This window comes from Neophocaena asiaeorientalis, unplaced genomic scaffold, assembly GCF_003031525.2.
Source record: "Neophocaena asiaeorientalis asiaeorientalis breed wild unplaced genomic scaffold, Neophocaena_asiaeorientalis_V1.1 scaffold132, whole genome shotgun sequence".
Lineage (NCBI taxonomy): Eukaryota > Metazoa > Chordata > Mammalia > Artiodactyla > Phocoenidae > Neophocaena > Neophocaena asiaeorientalis.
The window spans coordinates 1,370,541-1,387,954 of record NW_020173393.1 but is presented as its reverse complement, the minus strand read 5'-3'; the positions used below and the strand labels follow the sequence as shown (position 1 = coordinate 1,387,954).

The 17,414-nt window shown below is 51.8% G+C and overlaps 1 protein-coding gene across 1 annotated transcript in view; it reads right to left on the bottom strand.

Annotated features, from left to right (window-relative positions):
* Window positions 1–17,335, bottom strand: part of CDH22 (cadherin 22) — a 59,899-nt gene extending 42,564 nt beyond the window's left edge. Inside the window, exons 1-3 of the mRNA XM_024746800.1 lie at window positions 17,291–17,335; window positions 16,892–17,186; window positions 3,855–3,974 (exon numbers count right to left, since the gene is read on the bottom strand). Of these exons, the coding sequence (XP_024602568.1) occupies window positions 3,855–3,974; window positions 16,892–17,186; window positions 17,291–17,335 (460 nt within the window). The remainder of the gene's footprint in view (window positions 1–3,854; window positions 3,975–16,891; window positions 17,187–17,290) is intronic.
* Window positions 17,336–17,414: the final 79 nt, after the last annotated feature.

Sequence of the window (17,414 nt, the reverse complement as noted above, 5' to 3'; positions counted from 1 at the left end):
GGGGGTCTACGGGCAGGCCTGGCCTTTAAAACACACAAGTTAATTCCTCCTCTGGCACGAGCCTCGTGGCACCCTGCCTTCTCCCCTCCCTCACACCTTCCTCACAGGCCCTGTTCCGGCTCTGCTCCCTGCTATCTGCACAGCGAGAACAGACTGTACCTCGCAGCAGCTGCTAAATATAGACCCGCATGAGCGGAATATTCCTGGCTGGGGAAATGGAGCTGGGGCTGGAAATGGCACCAGGGTGGCTCCTACCATGGGGCCGAAGGAAAGGGGAGGAAAAATCGGGTCCTTCCCGGGCAATGTCTACAAAGACCCTTCCAAACCGAGAAAGCTGAAGGACCCTAGAAACAAGGACCCTGTTTGTGTTTCTTCACTTACCTTGCCTGGTGCCCACTTTCTGGCTTCTTGAGAACTGTTTCTGCCCTCCCAGGCTCCATGGCCTCCCACCTGCCACCCTCCTCCTGACTCTCTGCCGTGGGGGATGTTCTTTCTTAGAACCTGGCCATCCTGCTCACTCTGGAGTCTGATGCTTCATCTGCCCACCCCTGCCACCTCCCAGACTCAGTCCTGGCCCTTCCCTTATTTCTGTGTTCTGTCTTTTCCTCCCCACCTTAAAGCTGATCAACTCTAAGGACTTCACCTCCTCAGGTTGAATGGACGAAGGCTTCATCATCATCGCCATCATCATCATCCCCATCATCCCCCTGGTTTACGTTTATGTACCACGTATTGCACTGAGCATGTCAGTATCTCTCCTAGATACGAAGTGGCTCACACCCTCACTTCATTCAGGACTCAGTCCCAACGTCACCTCCCCAGAAAGGCCTGTCCTGATTTCTTCTTCTAAGTCTACTCTCTTACCCTGTTTATGTGTTTTCCTAGCACTCATTGCTACTCCACATTATGTTGTATGTTTATGTGCTTATTTTCTGTATTTCCTACTTAAATAAAAGCTCCATGACGGTAGGGTGTTGGGTTTCCCTGCTGCTGCCTTCCTAGAGCCTAGAGCAGAGCTGGGCACGTACAGGACTCAATAAAGAGTTGCTGAATGAATGAATGAACTCTCCCGTTGGGTCCTCACAACAATCATGTGAGATGAGTATTATGACCTCTGTCGTGTACATGGGGAAACCAAAGCTTAAAGAGCCTCAACCATTCCTGGAGCTTTAGGCCCATATTTCAGACGGCCCATCCTAGATGTTTCTTTCCTCCTCTTCTCTCATCTTAAAGCCAATATAGTTAAAATTGAATTAATTAGCTCTATATCAGATCCTGGAACACATTCAGTAATTCCTCTGTCCCTAGACAGTTTTCTTAATCTACGTTCCTCCTTCTGTTTCTGTAGGTGGTGCCCCTTCCCATCCTAGGTTCTAAAGTTAGGAACCCCCAGATTCCTCCCTGAATATAGTCCCGTACATGCATCCAGGCCTCCAAGGTTTGCCCTTTGCAGAATCTCACTGTCATCCCTCATTCTCCCTCCTCAGTATCTCAACTAACCCTCTCTACCAATCCCGTATCATCTCTGGCTCCCTAACTAGATGAAGCAGGTTAAGGAGTCTGGGTGGGTGCTGAGAAAGGGCGCAGGCTTTGGCTTTTGTCTTTCGGGGCTCTCTGCTGGGCACTCCAGGCTCCTGGGTCTCCCTGAATTCAGTTCCTGCCTCTGAGCCATGCTATACAGTGGCAGCCCGAGGGATCTTGTTAAAATGAAAACCTGAGCATGTCACTTCCCTGCTTAAAAGTCATCAATGAATCCACAGTGTTGGTGAGGGGGAAGAGAAACAGGCTCTCTCGTAATCGGGTCTTCAGGAGTATAATCTGGTACATTTCCTCATCATCTATACAGATTCCAAACGCACTATGCTCTTTGACCCAGCTTTTCCACTTCCTGAAAATTATCCTGCAGATACATCCGCACAAGCACAGAATGATCTATGTATGAGGTTACGCATTGTAACACTGTCCGTCGTAGAAAAAGGTTGGAAACAGCGTAAGTGTCCATCAATAGGGGGCTGGTGAGATAAATTTTAGTGTATCCACAACAGCTGTTAAATAAAAGAACGATGAAGCTCTTTATGTGCCAATATGGAATAATCTGCAAGATGTATTGTTAAGCGAAAAAGGCAAGCAGTGTGTATAGTGTGTGTTTATAGCTACCATTTGTGTAAAAGAAGAAAACACCAAATACATGTACCTATTTTCTTGTACACGCATAGAATAGCTCTGGAAAGATACACAAGAAAATTACATTGGTTGCCTTGGGGATACAGACTGGGTGGCTGGGGGACTAGACGGGGTGAAGAATTTCCACTAAATACAAATTTGGACTTTTTGAATTTTGAACCTTGAAATGTATTATCTATTAAAAAAAAAAAACCCTCAATACTTTTCAAGTGAATGAGTTCAAGGTCTCACAGGATATATATACCAAGTGGCTACCTTTGGGGTTGCAATTACTGGGGATGAGGGTGGGAAGCCCTTTCTTCCTTCCTTCCTTTGTCTCTTTTAAAAAACATTTCTTTAATGTTTGAATGTTTTCTGAAACGTATTAGTTTCACAAGGAGAAAAAAATAATGCGGATATTATGTGTAAGAGAATGCAATTATAGACTGGAATCCTCAACCTCTCCGCCTAAACAAAACAAACACACACAAAAACCCCAAACCCAAATCCATCAAACACCCTCCCGCCCCACCACCCTTAGAATAAAATCCAAGTGCTTCAGCCCGCCTTACACGGGGCAGTCAGGCCCCTGCCAGCCTCTCTGCATTACCCCTCAACAAGCCTCTTCTCCAGTCCGGAGTTGCTTACAATTCCCCTCATGCCTCAGGCTGTTCTCCTCCTCCCAGTTTTGCGTACACCATGCCCTCTGCCTGGAATGCCCTTCTCTGAATCTCGGTCTGGCCAACACTTTCTTACCCTTTGGAGATTGCTGCTCCCGCCTCCAAGAAACTTGCATCCTAATTGCCCACACGGATGCCTGTCACCCTGCCCCCACTAAACTGTGAGCCCCATGAAGGCATTTGACGAACGTTCTGTGGTGTCTGATGTCTCATCCCCTGCCTTCTCCAGTCCCTGGGACAGTGAGAGCACTGCCCTTGTCACCGGCAGCCGCTCCCAGCTGTGGGACCTTGAGTGAACCACTTCATCTCTCTGAGCCTCAGCCTCCTGCCTCTGTTCTCCCTGCCACTCTCACGAGGCCCCTCAGAGATGCACTCAGGTTCTAGCCTCAGAGTGAGTGACGTGGGGGACGGTGCGTGGGAGTGCTGCACCATTGCTTGGTGATGGGGGGGAGGGCAAGGAGGTCAAGAAGCCATCCTTCCCTAACGGTCTCGGCCTCGGTCTTCCCATCAGATCCTTAACAACCACCACCTGAACAGCTTTCACAACTGCCGAAAAGGTGCCTTCACCGGCCGACGGCCGTCCCCCCCTTACCCCCGGCCACCAGCGACACTTATGACCATGACCGACCCCGTCTGGGCTGCGGACACGCCTGCCTCAGTTTAGCTCCAACAGCAAGAGGGGCCACTGAGTTCCGACCTCCGAAGTCCTTTCAGGGTGCCCATAGTGATAGCCTCCTGCCTTTTGGTTTCCTCACCAGTCTTGCATGCGTCCCCCACTCTATTTTTTTTTCTGCTCCTCGGTCCTTCTCTCTTCCTGCCTGGTCGCCCTCCCTCTCCGCGACCCTGGGGTCTCCTGGAGCCAGAAAGATGCCTCGGTGTCCTCTGTCCTAACCTCAGCACTGTTGGTTGGAACACTGAGAGACTTCCGCCCGCCCCCTCCGACCCCGCCCCTTGCGCCACGCCTCTGGTTCCGCCCCGGATCCGCCCCTTTGGCCTGGCCCCGCCCCTCACCGGTCTTGGGGTCCACGGTGAAGTGGCGCTCGCCATCCAGCACGCTGTACACCAGTCGAGCGCTGCTGCCGTACGTGGGGTCATCCGCATCCGAGGCCATCACCTGCATCACCGACGTGCCTGGGCCCAGGGGACCAAGCGAGACAGGGGTCAGCTGGGGCCGCTGTGCTCGTCCTCCCCATCGCTCCCCACTCCCAGAGAAGCTGGGAAAGGAGACCTAGGCCGGAGGTCATTGAAGCCAATCCCCTCAGTCCTCATCCTCACATTAAGCCCCAACCCGCTTCCAGACCTCGGGCCTTCCCAGTGGCACAAGCATGACCATGCAGTCAGATCTGGATTCAAATCTCCCTTCGGTGGTTCCCAGCTGTAAAACTCTGGCAGGGGAAGACAGCCTCTCTGCATCTCAGTTTCCTCACCAGCAAAATGGGGACAGTCCTAGTCCTTGGTTCATGAGGGAACACATTTTAATCCCCCAGTGCAGAACTCAGAGCAGTATCTCAGTGGGTGGTGGAAATGGTTATTTTCACCAATTAAGGTCATCACAGAGTTAGGGCTAACACTGGAAACCAGGCACTTTACTCCCAAAGCAGGGGTCCTTCTACCCATCCCAGCCCCTCCTGATTTCTCAAGGGAATTCTGCCTCCTTCCTCCCACATCCTAATCCCCCCACCCCCGCCATCCCGCCATGGGGATGTGTGGGCATCCCAGAAGGACAACCAAGTTCCTGGGGCTCAGGGTCAGTGTCTCTTGGGCCCCAGGCAGAAGAGCAGCGGCCAGCTTTCCCTATGGAAGTAGCTGGCTGTGGGTCCTGGTGCCCTCCTCGCCCCTCCTCCCGGGTGCCCAGACATTTCCCGCCCCCGACACACACACTTCTCCTCATGCTCTGCATGTAGGCTGCTGGGGAGAGTATAAATTGGATAAAAGTCCATCAAACAGCGGCAATTAAGTTATTGATTTTCGACGCTGCCTCATTAAACTGGGAGCTCCTCTCGGCCTGTCCCAGAGATGGCTCTAATTTGACATCATGTTCAATTTGACAAAAGCAGGGCTTGGGATGTGAGGCTGGACAGGGTGGGGGTGATGGAAGGGGTGGGGAAGGGGGTGAATGGAAGGATGGGCAAAGCTGTGTGGTCCATCCAAACCTTTCCAGATAGGAGGGTGTGAGATGCAAGACCCAAGAGGGAGTCTCGGGGGCTCAGGATAGGACCCAAGGGGGATGAGACTCAGACCTCACCTCAAGGAGATGCCCTCTTCTGGGTGCCCTGATGGTGAGGGGCTGGGGCCCAGGCCTCCTGAGGTTCTGGGTAGGGCCCTCCTGGTGGGTTGGGCTCTCTGGGCCAGCAGGGCGGCATGCTGGGGGCTGACGCCAGTTCACTGCCTGGCTAATGAGTGAGGCTCTGCAAGCGCTACTGCAGCAATTCTGCTAAGTCCAGCCGGCCACCCGCCCCTCCCACCTCCAGCCCTCGATCACTCCAGACAGACACATGTATTTATTTTTCACTCTTTTGCATTTCTCATTTTCCTCTCCGTGTCCCCCCCGCCCCAGCCTCCTAAACCGGCCCTGCAATGCGCCTCTCTCTTTGGAGGCTCCGGCTCCCTATCAACCATGTCAGAGTTGCCTGCAGAAGCTGGGGAAGAGGTTTGGGCAAGCCCCCTCCTTCTTGATGCTTGGTACTCAGGGGTCTCCTATTCAGGGCAAGGGCATGATCCTAGGCGCCTCCTCTTAAACAGAGAGAGGAGAAAGAAATAAACCCTATTGAGCACTCACTACATGCCTAGCTTCACCAGCCACTTAAATCCATCACCTCTAATTCTCATAGCATCTCTGAGAGGCAGAGTGGGCCCCTCTAAATTACAGGTGAGGAAAGAGGTCAAACAGGGGAAAAGACTCGACTGAGGGCAAAGGCTGAGGAAGTGGTGGGATTTGAACCCAGGACTCTCTAAGGCCAAAGTCCTCTGGGAGCCAGAGTCAGCACACACACACACACAGTGACTCTGGATGGTGGCCTGGTGTACTGAATCACAATCAGTGACTCTGCCGCTTATTAGAAGTTTGGTCTTGGGCCTGTCATGAGCCCCATTTTTGCCTCAATTTCCTCATTTGTGAAATGAGGGTGAGAGTACCACCAAACTCCTGGGATTGGTTTCAGAATTCAAATAGGTTTCTGTATTCAGCACCGAGGACAGTGCCCATCCCACACTAAGAACTCAATAAACGCAGGTTGCTGTCCTCTCAGCAGACGCTGCGTGCCTGTATACAACGGCACAATCAAGCCTCCCTCACAGACGAACTGAAATGAGAGACGATACATAAAGCATCAGGCTCACGGTGGGTGCTCAATAACTAGTAGCTGTTGTAACAGTTATGAGAGAGGGTCTCCCTGTCACTCTCCTCTCCCCCTCTCCCCCTCTCCCCCTCTCCCCCTGGGCAAGGCACAGGGCCGGGCTGAGTGACTTCCCAGGGACAAGGATGAGCTCTCTCTCTCTATCCCTGGCTGCATCCCTGGGACTCCCGCGGGGATGATGGAATCATTTCCCCGATCTGGGATTCTTTATTGCAGCCATTACAGTTAATGCCGACACGTGGGGATGGCAAAGGGTCAGTGATTCACCACTGATTTCCCGAGGCCCCACACGCCCTCCCACCTTCTTCACAAGTCAGCAGCTCCCCAGAATCCGCAGACAAAAGGGTGCCAGGCTTGTGGCTGCTGTAGGACCACCTTGGGCCGTGGCCCTAAGTTCAGCAGTTTGCGTTTTGCAATGCGCCATCACGGCCATTCTCTCCTTCAGTCCTCACACCAATTCTCTGATGTAGATGCAGGGGCATGCTGGCACGTGTTTAACCACCGGCTCTGGGGGATGGAGGGGTAGGGAGGAAATCCCTGCTTTGTAGTGTTTGCTGATTTCTACGGTGTAAATACTCTCACCGTGGCCAATTTCAAGCTATGAATGTGGTATCAAGTGGTTCATAAAACTCCTGAAAATCAATACTTGGCTCTCATGAGCTGATATGAGCCGACTCCAGAGCAATCCTGCATCAATTCCATTTTACAGATGAGGAAACTGCTACACACAGTGAAGGGTGACAATGTAAATTAATAATGAAACCCATTATTATATGCCCTTATTCAATGACAATGATCGATTAGGTTTATTAAATAACTTCTTTGTGATACATACTATAATAAGCCCTTTATGTATAGTATCTCATGGAATTCATGTAATAGAGCCTTGAAGTAAGCTCTATGAAGGTTTCCACTTTGCAGACGAGGAAACGGAGGCTGAGTGATGTTTAGTAATGAACCCCTTTTGCCTCAATTTCATCATTTGTGACATGGGGGTAATATTACTACCGAGCTCTCAGGATCGCTGTGAGAACTCAAATAGATTTCCTTGTTCAGCAGCAAGGACAGCCCCTGGCTAAATTCATCTGGCAAGGAAATAGGAGAGGCAGGATTCAAACCCAGGTCGATCTGATGTCAAAACACACATGTACCTTGCCTTATAAGGTTGTAGGAGAGGGGATCAGTAGAAGAAGTAGATAGGCAAATGAGAGAAGAGTCAGAGAAAGGAGAGCGAGGGAAGAGCAGAGGAACAGGGCTCAGGGTTCTCGCTCTCTGGCAGCTGGTTCAAGCCCAGACTTCCAGAAGCAGGGATGGGATTGGCTAGAATGAGCCATTTGCTGTCCATGGTGCTGCCACCCAGTCCTGCTACGCGGGATCAAGGGCCTAATTCCAGGCCGGCATAGGAAGGGTTGCCCGAAGGATTCTCGGGTAAAGAGTATCTCAGAGCCCAGGGCTCCATGTGGAATGTTGGCTATGCAAAGGCTGGTCCTTGGAGAGCACAGAAACCAGTGGTTCCCAACCTGGCTGCACATTAGAATCTCTCAGGAGCTTTAAAGTAAAACTGATGCTGAGCCCCCATCCCAGACCAATTTAATAGAGCTCTCTTGGGGTGGAGCACAGGCAAGGGATTTTAAAAGCTCCTGCAGTGATTCTAAAGTGCGTTCCAGACTGAGAACTGATGCCCCAGCCTTTGATTGAACTGAAGAGCAAACTGAGTCACAGAGAGGCTCAATGACTTTCCCAAGATTAGGTTATTAGTAAGTGGTAGGAAAAGATTGAAACCCACAACACTGTAGCCAGCATGTCACCCTCCTGGACTCACTGTGCCTGTACTGAGACCGGCACCCAGAAGGAAGCAGCAAGGATTGACACAAGCCACCAAATCAGCATGAGAAGCTGGACACTCCTACAAAGAGATGCCCCTCACAACTTCATGGAGACTGGGTGGACTTTGGCATCAGAGAGTCCTGGGTTCAAATCCCACCACTTCCTCACTCTGTGCCCTCAATCAAGTCTTTCCCCCTGTTTGACCTGTTTCCTCACTGGTAATTTAGAGGGGCCCACTCTGCCTCTCAGAGGTGCTATGGGAATTAGAGATGATGGATTTAAATGCCTGGTGAAGCCAGGCATGTAGTAGGTGCTCAATAAGAGTTTATTCCTTTCTCCTCTCTCTGTACGGTCAGAAGATCTCTGGGTCTGTGTCCTTGGCCCTGCGCAGGAGACCCGTGGGTACCAGTATCAGGAAGGAGGGGGCTTGCCCACTCCTCACTTCTAGTTTATCTGTTTTCTGACACGGTTTGTCATGGGGCCAGAACTGGAATCCATGCTCTGGCTCCCAGGCCAGAATTCTTTCCCTTCTTGTCCCTTTAACCCTTGCTGTCTGTGAAATCCAACGGAAGCTCAAAATTGGGCCCCAGGACCTCCAGCTGCTCAGGGAGAAGGTGGTGTCACGTGGAGTGGATGTCAGGGATTGAAGACAAATTCTCATTCCAGCCCTCTCCTTGGCTCTCTGTGTGGCGGTGGGAAAACTACTCGGCCTGACTGGGCCTCAGTTCCCCTTCTGTAAAATGGAGACAACACTTTACCCTTCCTTTCTCCTGGGTGAGGGATACCCCTTAATAAGATGAAGGAGATGAAACGCTCTAGAAAAGAACAGAGTCCTCAACTGAGGTGACCAAGTGTCATGATTATGAAGATGTTTGTAATTATTATCATCCTGCCTCTTCCCTACCTCCCCTTGCCTCCCTGCTGGGCCTGGGGAAACCCTTGGCTCCCATTATCTTCTCAAACATTTATGAAACATGAGTCCCACCCCCTGCTGCTGCCGGAACTGTATGGAATGCTTTCTATTAAAAATTAAAAACCACTTGTCAAGTCCCTGGGAACATGCAGATTACACAGGAAACAAGCCCCTTCTCAAACTCCCCCCCTCACCACACCCCTCCCAACTCCCTCTTTGCTCATCACTTACAATGCCAGCTTACTGGACTGGCCTCAACCGCACTTCCGGCTGCCCACCCAAGTCAGCCTAATGTAGACGAATGATACACAGGAGATTCAGGAAAGTGGCTGCACGGGAAGGGGAGGTCGGAGGATAGAGGGGGAGGAAGCAGGTCCAGAGACAAGTGACAGAGAAGGAGGCATAGAGAGATGGAGCGAGAAAATGGGTCAGAGACAGAGAAACAAGGGACAGAGGGACAGAGATGCAGAGAGATGGACAGAGAGAAAGTGAGAAAAACAGAGGTACCCAGACACATAGGGAGAAATCAGGATAGAGACAGAGAGATGAGGGTAAGAGAGGCAGAGATATAGAGAGAGACAAAGAGAGAGAGAGAGTGGGACAGAAAGAGGTAGCCACGGACTCACCCAGGCAGGCAACACTTGAGTGTGTGTGTGGATCTCATCTGTCCCCCTGAGAGAAGGGACTCCCCTGCTATCCCTAACTGAGTCCCATAGGCTCTTCTATCCTCTCCACATTTAAACGGGACCCTCTGTGGAGAAGTCCGGTCACCATGTTTGTTCGGGACAGCAACATTCTAAGTTTCTGCAGTAGCATCCCTCTGCCAGTTGCAGAAAGCAAACAGTTTTGGCTTATAATTCAGTTCCATTCAGTCACCCAATATCTACGGAGCACCTACGATGTGCTAGACCCTTGAGGGCAGGATGGTAGGTTTGTCACCTTTGTGCCCACTGTGCAGGCACAGGGCCTAGCATAGCGAGGGTGCTCGTGTTCGCTGAGTGATTTGTTGATGGAAAAGACAAAGAAAGATATGGGGCCGACTCCTGAGGGCCAGGGCCTCTGTTCTTCTCTGACACCTCTCTCCACCAGAAACCTCCTGTCCCACTTCTCCCCATCCTGGGTGGTGAGAGCCAGAGCCGTTGCTAGGCAAGGACATATTGCACATATAGATCTTCCTGGACTTTAATTAAAAACATCTTTAGAAGTTGTCTCTGCAGAGGCCAGCGAATGATTCCTGGCTTGGGCCTGAGGGCTGTTGAGCCACACTCTCTCCAGCTGCAGATGGGACAATCGGAGGCTCCCAGCCAGCCACCGCCCTCCCCGAGTGAGACCCCTGGGGAGCACACTGCCTCCTGCCTTCCTCCTTTCCTCTCTGCCGCCATCCTCCCAAGCATGGGACCTGAGAATCAGATAGTGTGCCCTCCCGATTTTATTTCCCCTCCTCTCTTGAGCCTCAGTTTCCTCATCTGTAAAATGGGGGTATCAACACTTAACCCAAGAGAGTTCCTGGGAGGATGAAATGAGATTAGGGATGTGAAAGTGTTTTGCAAGCTGTAAAGTCCTGTGCACACAAAAGAGATGGCTGTGACTGTTTCCCATGTACACAGAGCCAAGTAGTTTAGGTTCTGATTCCAGGTTCTGGGTCTGGTTCCGGCTCCAGCTCTTAGTATGGAACCTCAGGCAAGTTACTTTACCTCTCTCTGCATTTATCTCCTCATTGGTAAAATGAGGAGAGAAATACCTGCCCTGCTTATTCCGCAGGACTGTGAGAATAAACGGAAATAGCTTTGTGAAAGCAGTGTTGGCCGATAGCTATTATTTAGTGAATGTCCCAAGAAGTGCAGACTGTACTACGAAAGTCTTTTTTCCATCTATTAAAGATGCTGCTCACAGAAGGGATTGGAATCCATGGGAAAGCAGCTGTGGCAGGGCCCCTGCCCGTTTCGACTGTCTGTTGAGCCCCAATCCCATGGTCCAGTAACGCCCATCCTACGGTATATGTACCACCACATACGCGTTCTCCTTCACCACATTCTCCTTCCTTTGCTCCCAGCAGACATCACTAATCGACTGTGGCATTCTTTTCTGCTGAGCCCAAATGAGACCTCAGACTCCTCAACACAGCCCTACAGTCACTACCAGTCGATCAGAGTTGGCACCACAGATGAAACTGATCTGCTACCACTTTGAGGTCAGTGGCAGTATCTTGCTTATCTTTGTATCCCCACATACCTAGCAGTGACACGTACAGGAAAAAAAAGAAAAAGTGACATGTACACAGTAGGAACTATTATGTATTTACTGAATTAAACCAACTGCTTTCTTTTCTTTATATATAAAGTAGGTGCTAATAAGTGTTTGCTTAGTTGGGTGACTCATCTTTGCAACCCCTCCAGAGCCAAGTACACTGGAGGCCTTGTAATATAATGGGTGCTAATAAACATTTGTGGATTTAATTCAATTACTTATCTTTATATCCCCTGCAGTGCCCAGAATAAAGCAGTGGCTAACAGATGCATGCTGGATTGAACTTCTCATTTTTGTATCCTCAACAGTGCCAAGTATTTTGTCTTATACATAGTTGGCATTAATAAGTAGGTGGAGTTGAACCGGGCACAGGAGCTCTGTGAAATTCTCCTGTGGTCCACTGGTCGGGTTGTGACAGCCTAGGGAAGGGGTCTAGCCCCCCAACATCAGGAGATTATCTAGTCTAACTCTTCTCTACCAAAACTCACTCCCTTATTGATTTCACCCAGTCTCAAACTTTAAATTCTCTCTCTCTGCTGATGACTTCCAGAGTTGTAACTCCAGCCCTGAACTTGCTCCTGACCTCCAGACTCAGAGATCCAACTGTCCCCTTGAGAACTCCACGTGGATTTCCAGTAGACATCTCAATCTTAACGTGTCCAATAATGAATTCTTAATTTTGTGCTGCAAACTTGCTCTTCCTGGATCATTCCCCATCTCAGCAATAGCAGCTCCATCCATCTAGTTGCTCAGGTCAAAAACTTCAGCATCATCCTTGTCTTCTCTCTCTCTCACTTCCCACATCCAATCCCTCACAAACCCTGTCGGTTCTACCTTCAGCATACATCCAGGATCCAAGTCACCATCACCTCTTGCCCTCAAGACTGCAGTTGTCTCCTCGTTGAACTCCCTCTTCTATCCTTGACCCCTACAGTCTATTTTCAACATGGCGGCCAGCAAATCATCTTTTAAAAATCTACGTTGGATCATATAACTCCTCTGCTCCCTATCTCACTCACAGTACAACCAAGGCTTTCAATGGCTACAAAGTCCTATGTGGTCCAGCTTCCGGTACCTCTTCTGACCTCCTTGGATCCTCTCCCCCTCATTTACTCTTCTCTTCAGCCACACTGACTTCCTTGCTATTCCTCAAACATGACCAAACATTATTCCTCAGGACCTTTACACTCGCTGTTCCCTCTGCCTGGAACATTCTTCCTGTAGCTTAGTGGTTCTCCAAGTGTGGTCCCTGAACCAGTAGCATCAGCATCACCTTTGACAGCATCTTTGTTAAAAAATGCAAACATTTCTAGGGCTTCCCTGGTGGCGCAGTGGTTGAGAGTCCGCCTGCCGATGCAGGGGACACGGGTTCCTGCCCCGGTCCGGGAAGATCCCACATGCCGCGGAGCGGCTGGGCCCGTGAGCCATGGCCGCTGAGCCTGCGCATCCAGAGCCTGTGCTCCGCAACAGGAGAGGCCAAAAGAGGGAGAGGCCCCCGTCCCGAAAAAAAAAAAAAAAAAAAAAAAAAAAAGCAAATATTTCTAATAGCCCAGACCTACTGAATCAGAAACCCTGGGGAGGAGAGGGGAGCCATCTGTGTTTTAACAAGTCCTCCAAGTAACTTGGATGCACAGTAAACTTTGAAAACCACTGTTTCACATAGCTTCTTTGTCCATTCCCTTGGTTTCTTCAGATCTTTGTTCAAGTGTTCTCTTATAAAAAAGAAAGGCTTTCCCTGACCCCTCTAAACTAGCACTCCCCCAGTATAACTCCCAATTCCCTTATTCTTCGCAGCACTTACACCACAGGGTGCATTTATATGTTGACTTGTTTCTTTCTTTCCTGTCTCTCTCCTTGCTCTAGATGTAGGCTTTCTAAGAATCCCCAATGCCTGGAACAGTGCCTGGCACAGAGTAGGCACTCAGTAAACATCTAGGCATGAATGAGCCCCCTCCGTGCTCAAAAGGGAATTTGGGGCCCAGAGAGGGGCAGGGACTTTCCCAAGATCACGCGGGGGAGCCGGGCCTCCTGGCGGTCAGATGCAGGACCCGCTTCACCGCATTAGGCTCAGCATGGCTGGCGTGCCCCTCCTCAGAAGCATGGCTCATTGGAGGCCCCCGGCACACCTCCCTTCCCTTTTAAGCTGTGAGTGGTTTAAATGGTGAGCGCTGCTGCCTTTCATGTTCCAGGCTGTGTCCCTTCTCCTTCTGATCTCGGAAGCCGCCCAGACCCTGGTGCTGCTTGTCGGCCCCGCCCCGCTTAGCCCAGATCAGGAGGCTCAGTAATTGTGACTGATTTTCAAAGCCGCCTGGAGTCTCTGTAAGCACCCTGGTGTCGGATTTGCCTCCCCTTCAAAAAGTTGCTCAAATGAAACAAACTAATTTAATTTCTGCTTCCTCTTTCCCCCTCCTGGGTTCCCCTGCCTTGTCCTAGTTAAGTCCCCACTTTTTCCTGAGCGGAATGTCAGAGTCAGTGGACCGGGAGAGGAGGGTGAGGCAGGGCTGGGGTTCCTTAGGGCCGTGCTCATGAAGCTGGGGGCTGGTGCTGCCTCCCACTCTCTGGGTGACCTTGAATGAGTCCTTGCCCTTTTCTCGGTCTCACTTTCTCCACGAGTGACATAGGAACCTTGCTGCTCCAACAGCCTGGGAGCCAAGCCCAACTTGCTCAGTCATTGACTTGCTATGTGACTGTGGGTACATTTTCTCCTCTCTCTGAGCCTTGGTGTTCCCATCTGTTCAATGGGGATGTTGACATCAGTCCTGCCATCACTCGGAGTTGAAGTGAGTGAAGTGGTGATGGGCAAGCCAACCTGGCGCATATGGGGCTGCACCTCCTTCTGGATCCCTCATCCCCATCCACTCTCCACCCCACAGCAGAGGGGAATTTCTAAAATGCAAGTTTGCCCATGTTACTTCCTTGCTTAAGCCTTTCCCAGGCTATGTGCTTCCCTTAAGTCCTTCGCATATGATTCCAGCTTCCTTCTCCAGCCTTATCTCTCTCGTCATCTTTCTAGCCTTTTCCATGCAGAAACATGCAGTTCAGTTTTGGGTGAAGAGACAGAGGGCCATGTCTCCTTCGGCCAGAGTTTGAGTCCAGGAGTGAGGGCTGCTGGACCTGGGAAGTCAGGGCTTTAAGCTACTCTCACTTGCTGTGTGACCTTGGACTCCTGCTCTGAGCCTCATTTCCCCACTTGCAAAATTGAGTTCTAAGTGCTCCCTGGGTCTTTGCCATGGACAACCTCCAAATTTATCTCTCTAGCTCAGACTTTGCTGCTGAACCTGTATACCGAACTGCCTTTTCCAAGATCTTTCCTTGGCTTTCTAATAAATACTTCCAACTTAGCAAGTCTGAAACCAAACTCCTGATTTCCCTCCATCCCCCCAAAATCTGTTCCTCCCACTGTTTCTTCCATCTCAGTAAATGGAGATTCCATCTATTTAATTGCCCAGGTCAAAATCTCGATAGTCATCCTTGAATTTTCTTTCTCTCACGCCCCACATCCAATCTATTAGCAAATGCTTTCAGCTCTACTTTTGAAATATATCCAGAAGTTGACCTCTTTTCAATACCCTTACTGGTACCACCTTGTTCCAAGCCACCATCATTTCCTGCCTAGGTAACTGCAATATCCTTCTCAATGGGCAATCTGCTTCTGCCCTTACCCCACCTTCCCATCTAATCTTCATGGAACAGCCACAGGATCCTGTTAAAATTAAGTCACATCATGTCACTCTTCTGAACAAGCCCCTCCACTGACTTCCCAGCTTGCTGAGCCTAAAAGGCAAAACCCTGACTATGACCACGTGGCTGCGTGATCCGGTCGCTTTTCTGCTTCCCCTCAGAGGGAATTCAACCTTGGGACCTTTGCATGTACTTTTCCCACTGCCTGGAATGCTGTTCCCTAGGGCCCGTGCCGTCACTTCTTTCAAGTCTTTGCTTCAGTGTCATCTTCCCAGACCCATGATCTGCTAACTTGTTTCCTGCCTGTCTTCCTCGGCCAGAATGTCCGCTCTGTGAGAGAGCAGGGAGGCTGGTCTACCTTCTCCTCGCTGTGTCCCCGGTGCCTATGCATACTTGATCAATGAATGAATGAATCCGTTCAGCAGACACATAGCCTGTCACATGCCCAGGCTATGGCCGTGCAGGGGCACACCTGTGCACGTGTGAGATGCATATGTGCAGCAGGCACGCGTGCACCGTGCGTGTGTGAATGCCAGCCCACATCCACATTCACACCCTCGCCATTCCCTGTTCTCCCACCATTCCTTCATGCTCACCATTTTCTCCGGTCCACTCCCTTCTCTTCCGTCACTGGCTGCCCACTCACTACCCACCAATCTGCCAGATTTGGTCCAATCTGGGGAAGCCAGGGCTGACTGCACTCTTCCCCCAAAACCCAAATTCCCCCAGCCTCTGACATGTAGCTGCAGAGCTGGAAGGCCAAGTGAGAGGCAGTGCCAAGCCCTTGGCCACAGTATGTCAGCGACAGCACGTGTTCTAGGACCTAGGGCCACTGCTCCCTGTCCGGTCTGGCTTGCAGGTGACTTAGCCTAACGCGGTGGGGAAGGTGGCAGCTACTGGCTTGCCCCTCACGCCACGACTCCAGCTTCTACCATGAGCCCTCGGCTAGGTGGGACCTTGATGGTTGTTCCACTACCTGTGGGCCCTACGGTGGGGGAAGGCAGATTCGTCCAACCTTTCCTTTCAGTGTCCCGCTGCCGTGCAGATGTGTTTCTGAGGGTGTCTGGGTCTGAAGGCTTCCTGCAGATGCGTGTTTCGGTGTGCGTCCTGCCTTTCACCAGGTGCCCCTGGTGTTTGCAGCCACACCTGGGAGGGGGTGGCTGAATCTGTGTCCGGGGGCTCGGCCACCTCTGTGAGCCTGTGTCCCCAGGTGGCTGGGTCTTGGTGTACTGGGGCTTCCTGTGGCCCGCGGAGGAAGCTGCCTGGAGGTTGTCGCGTCTGGCTGTGCCCATGCCTGTCTGCGGCTATGCTCTGGTGAAGCCCGACCCCGGGATGGTAAAAATGTCTGGCTGTGGCTTTCACCTGTGTCTAGGTAGGTGTCTGTGCATAAGCTGCATCCATGTGAGGGGCTGTTTCCTGGGTGACGTCGCATGTGGCTGTGTCTAATGCGAGGGCACGTCTGGCTGTGCGGTGGGGTCTTGTTTCAGCTATGCCCTCTCTGGTAGATTTAGGTTGTAGGTGTGCCCATGTTCGGTTGTACCTGCATTTGTGTGGGAGTCGCGGCCAAGGGCTGTGCTGTGTCTGGGTGAGTTGAAGTCTGTGGAAGGGCCATGTCGAGGTGGACAGCCATGCCTGTGCGTGTGACTGTCCCGATGCTGTCCACGCATGGGGCCGTGCCTGAGCCGGGCCGTGTACAGGTGGACAGCCGAGCTTGTAAGTGGGTCTTGGCCTGTGCGATTCTGTGTGGGTGTATAAGCATGTCCAAGTATGTCTCTGTGTCTGCACGTAGGTCCATGTCCACATAGGGACCGTGCCCGTGTATGTGCCTGAGATCACGTGTGTGTCTCTGTCCAGAAGTGCAGCTGCGACTGCCCGGGACTGTGCCTGAGTCCGTGTGGGCACCTGGGCTCACACCTATACCCTGTCTCCCCTGCCCCTCCCCGCGGCAGGCTCCTTCTCACAACCTGGCAGCTCCCCTTCCCCTGTTCCCCGGCTCCCCGCGCCCCTCAGAGCCGGCAACCCACCTGTGGGTGAGAGCTCGGCCACGCTGCCAATGTAGGGGCCGTGCAGGAAGCGGGGCTCGCTGTCGTTGATGTCCTGCACCTTGATGATGAACTCCGACTCAGGCTCCAGCAGGCGGTTGGTGGCGCGGTCCCGAGCTTGAGCCCGCAGCGTGTAGAAGGTTTTCTGTTCCCGGTCCAGGCGCTCCATGGCGTGGATGTCGCCCGTCAGCTCATCGATCAGGAAGATGGTGCCAGCGCCCTCGCCTGAGATGGTGTACTTGATGGCCCCGTCACCCTCGTCTGAGTCCGAGTGGATCTGGGGAGGCAGGGTGGAGGCTGGGGTGGGGGCTCCTCCTGGCGCTCCCCCTGGCCAAGTCCCACTGGGGGCCTGTGCCTAAGCACAGCTCTTCTCTGACATACCCATTCTTCAGTGAAGACACTGAGGCTGGGGAAGTCATGCGTCATCCCGGTCCCAGGCCTCACTGTCTGGGCTGGAGTGCTTCACTAGCCCGCCATGGCTTTTCCTGCTCCAGCCCTGCCCCTG